This window comes from Fukomys damarensis, unplaced genomic scaffold (assembly GCF_012274545.1).
Source record: "Fukomys damarensis isolate Sample0158 unplaced genomic scaffold, DMR_v1.0_HiC HiC_scaffold_36, whole genome shotgun sequence".
Lineage (NCBI taxonomy): Eukaryota > Metazoa > Chordata > Mammalia > Rodentia > Bathyergidae > Fukomys > Fukomys damarensis.
Genome location: NW_022900948.1, coordinates 17080728 through 17083233, shown reverse-complemented (window position 1 = coordinate 17083233; position 2506 = coordinate 17080728). Strand labels below are relative to the sequence as shown.

At 49.1% G+C, this 2506-nt stretch overlaps 1 protein-coding gene across 9 annotated transcripts in view; it reads left to right on the top strand.

Annotated features, from left to right (window-relative positions):
• Positions 1-2506, top strand: part of Anks6 (ankyrin repeat and sterile alpha motif domain containing 6) — a 51495-nt gene that overhangs the window by 13718 nt on the left and 35271 nt on the right. For all 9 annotated transcript variants that reach the window (XR_004515387.1, XR_004515386.1, XR_778427.3 and 6 more), the window contains one exon: positions 1003-1109. Coding sequence is in view for 6 of the 9 variants with exons in the window: in XM_033759012.1 (XP_033614903.1) it covers positions 1003-1109 (107 nt within the window). In the remaining 3 variants the exon portion in view is untranslated. The remainder of the gene's footprint in view (positions 1-1002; positions 1110-2506) is intronic.

Here is a 2506-nt window from a genome sequence, read left to right as displayed (position 1 = left end):
TACCAGGGATCAAACTCGGGATCTTGCGCTTGTGAGGCAGGCAGTGGAACCGCTGAGCTAAATCTCCAGCCCCATTTTCACTTGCTTAAGTGGCCCCTCTGAAGTGAATGTCAGTCTTGCATCCTGGGCTTCTTCTGACCTCCTCAGGAGGCTTCAGTGTATACAAAGGGGCTTATAAATCCCTTCTCACCTGATCGCCCCGGCCTGGTGGGGCCATCACCAGGAGCTGCTGAATGGTCGGACTTCAGTTAGTGGCTTTTCCCTTCCCTAATCATGTCTCTTTCCTGCATCTTCTGAAAGCAGTTGATTTTCTTATTTGGTGGGTCTCAAACTTCTCTGTCAAATCTCCTTGTCTGTGTGAGACTTTCACAATGGAGAGAAAAAAGTGGAGTTGGCGATCAAGTGTTTTTTGGGCACAGCCCTCAGTTTTCACTGTAACTGAAGAAGGAGCCTAACACTCTCAATTGCGTTGGCATCTGAGCTGCTGGGTGGTGGAGAATGATGAGTACATGACTGTTTGCAATTGCCCATGAACTTCCTTAAATGCTCAGAGACGGGACTATTGTTCATGTTGTCAGCCTTGTTGCCCAGGAACAAAGCCACACTTAGTAATGGTAGGTGTATTAGTCATTGTCGTGTTACTATAGTAAAATACCTGAGGCAGTTTAACTTACTGAGAGAAAGGTTTGTTTTTGCTCACACTTACGAAGACTCAAGTCCAAAATTAGGCAGCCTCATGGCTTTGGGCCTTTGGTAAAGGAACCAGAGGTACTGGTGCGTAACATGTGTATGACCAGGTGCTCATATCTCCCTGCCAGGAATCAGAGAGAGAAAGAGAGACAGAGACAGAGAGGCTGGGATCCTCCAGTGACCATTGGATCTCATCTTTAAAGGTCCACAGCACCTCCTAATAGCACGGCCTTGGTGGTTACACCTTTGGAGAACAGTCAGCATCCAGACTATAGCATTGAGGGTAACTCCAGCTTTTTCTTTTCTCTCCAGGAATAAAGAAATTGTCAAGTTCCTGCTAAACCAAGGGGCTGATGTCACTCTTCGTGCAAAAAATGGCTACACAGCCTTTGACTTAGTGATGCTGCTGAATGATCCTGGTGGGTTATTTCAAGCAAAAGGTTATAAAATCTATGCAGTCATTCTCATCTGGGAGTCAGGATAGCCACTGCCTCTGTGAGCCTTGATCGAACCCTTGTTCATGCATGGGAAGCCAGTCTAGTGTGCAGGGCCCAAGGTGTGGCCTTGGAACAGGCACTTCCCTCCCTACTGCCTCTCAGCTTTCTTCCAGCACCCAACTTTTCAGGGTCTCCAAGGAGGGCAAACAAGGACAGGTCTGCTTTGCAGCTCCTCGAGTCCTAGGGCACTCTCTGTCTTCCAGTGACTTTAAGGAAATGTAAAGCCTCTGTGGCAATTTGAGATGGAGCCGTGTGGAGGGGCTGTGTGGAGCCTCGCTAGGACACTGGCATTATTAGCTTTTCTTGGTTCACTGCTTTCCTCTGACCCTTGCCTGCTGTGACGGCCCCTCTGCCGGACCCAGGGGCTTCCAGTTAGGGATAAGGTCTCTGATATGTCACCTCTCTTTTTACCCTGGAGTTTCAACAGAGAGGGAGGAAAGCTCAGTAACCCTTCTGAGTCTCACGACTGGGAGTCCTGCGCCAAGAGCCCACCTGCCAACGGCGGGGACAGAAGTCTTTGCCTCTGTAGTCCGTAGTGGGGTCACCCTAGCTGCTGCTCTTAGCTGAGGGGGTGGCAGGCAGGCCCCATCCTGTCCCTTTCTGCAGGCGCTTACATGGCACAGCTGCACAAGTGGTTCTATTCCATCCTCAGAGAGGCCTAAGGAAGGCGGGATTTCATATCTCATAGAGATCTGGCAGCCAAGCCCAGTGGGAGAGGTGCCTTTGCCTGCTCGGTAGGTTGAAGCCCCTCCCAGGATAGGAGTTTGAGATGTTCAGCCCACATACGCTTTGACCAGTTGTCTCTTCCCGTAGCCTCTTTTCTCTGCCTCCCCTTTCCTTCCCAGGGCCCCTAGTAGATATTTTTTTCCTGGTGGGGTTTTAAATGTAATTTTTGTCTGAAATTTTCCAAGAAACATTACTGCTTGTCTTAGTCACTTTCCTTGTTACTGGAACAAAATACTCAGTTCTCACCACTTAAGGAAGGAGAGGGGGCTCACATTTCAGTCCATAGTTAGTAGGATCTAAGGCAGAACAGTGTGCAGAGGAGCATGGTAGAGAGGAGCTGCTCTTATCCTGCTGGCAGGGAAGCAGAGTCAAAGTAGGAGCCCAGAAGAGGGTAGACCCTTTCAGGCCACACCCCTAGTGACTCACCTCTTCTGAACAAATCCCACCTCCTGACAGCAAGTCCACCATACTGCCTCATGTCCAGTCACCTTCTAGAAGCCCTGCCTTGTGATCTCATGAGGCTGTTTGTGGACATCGTGATATAAACATAATGCTGCTATTGAACAGAGTGCCTGTTTTTTTTTTTTTTTTTT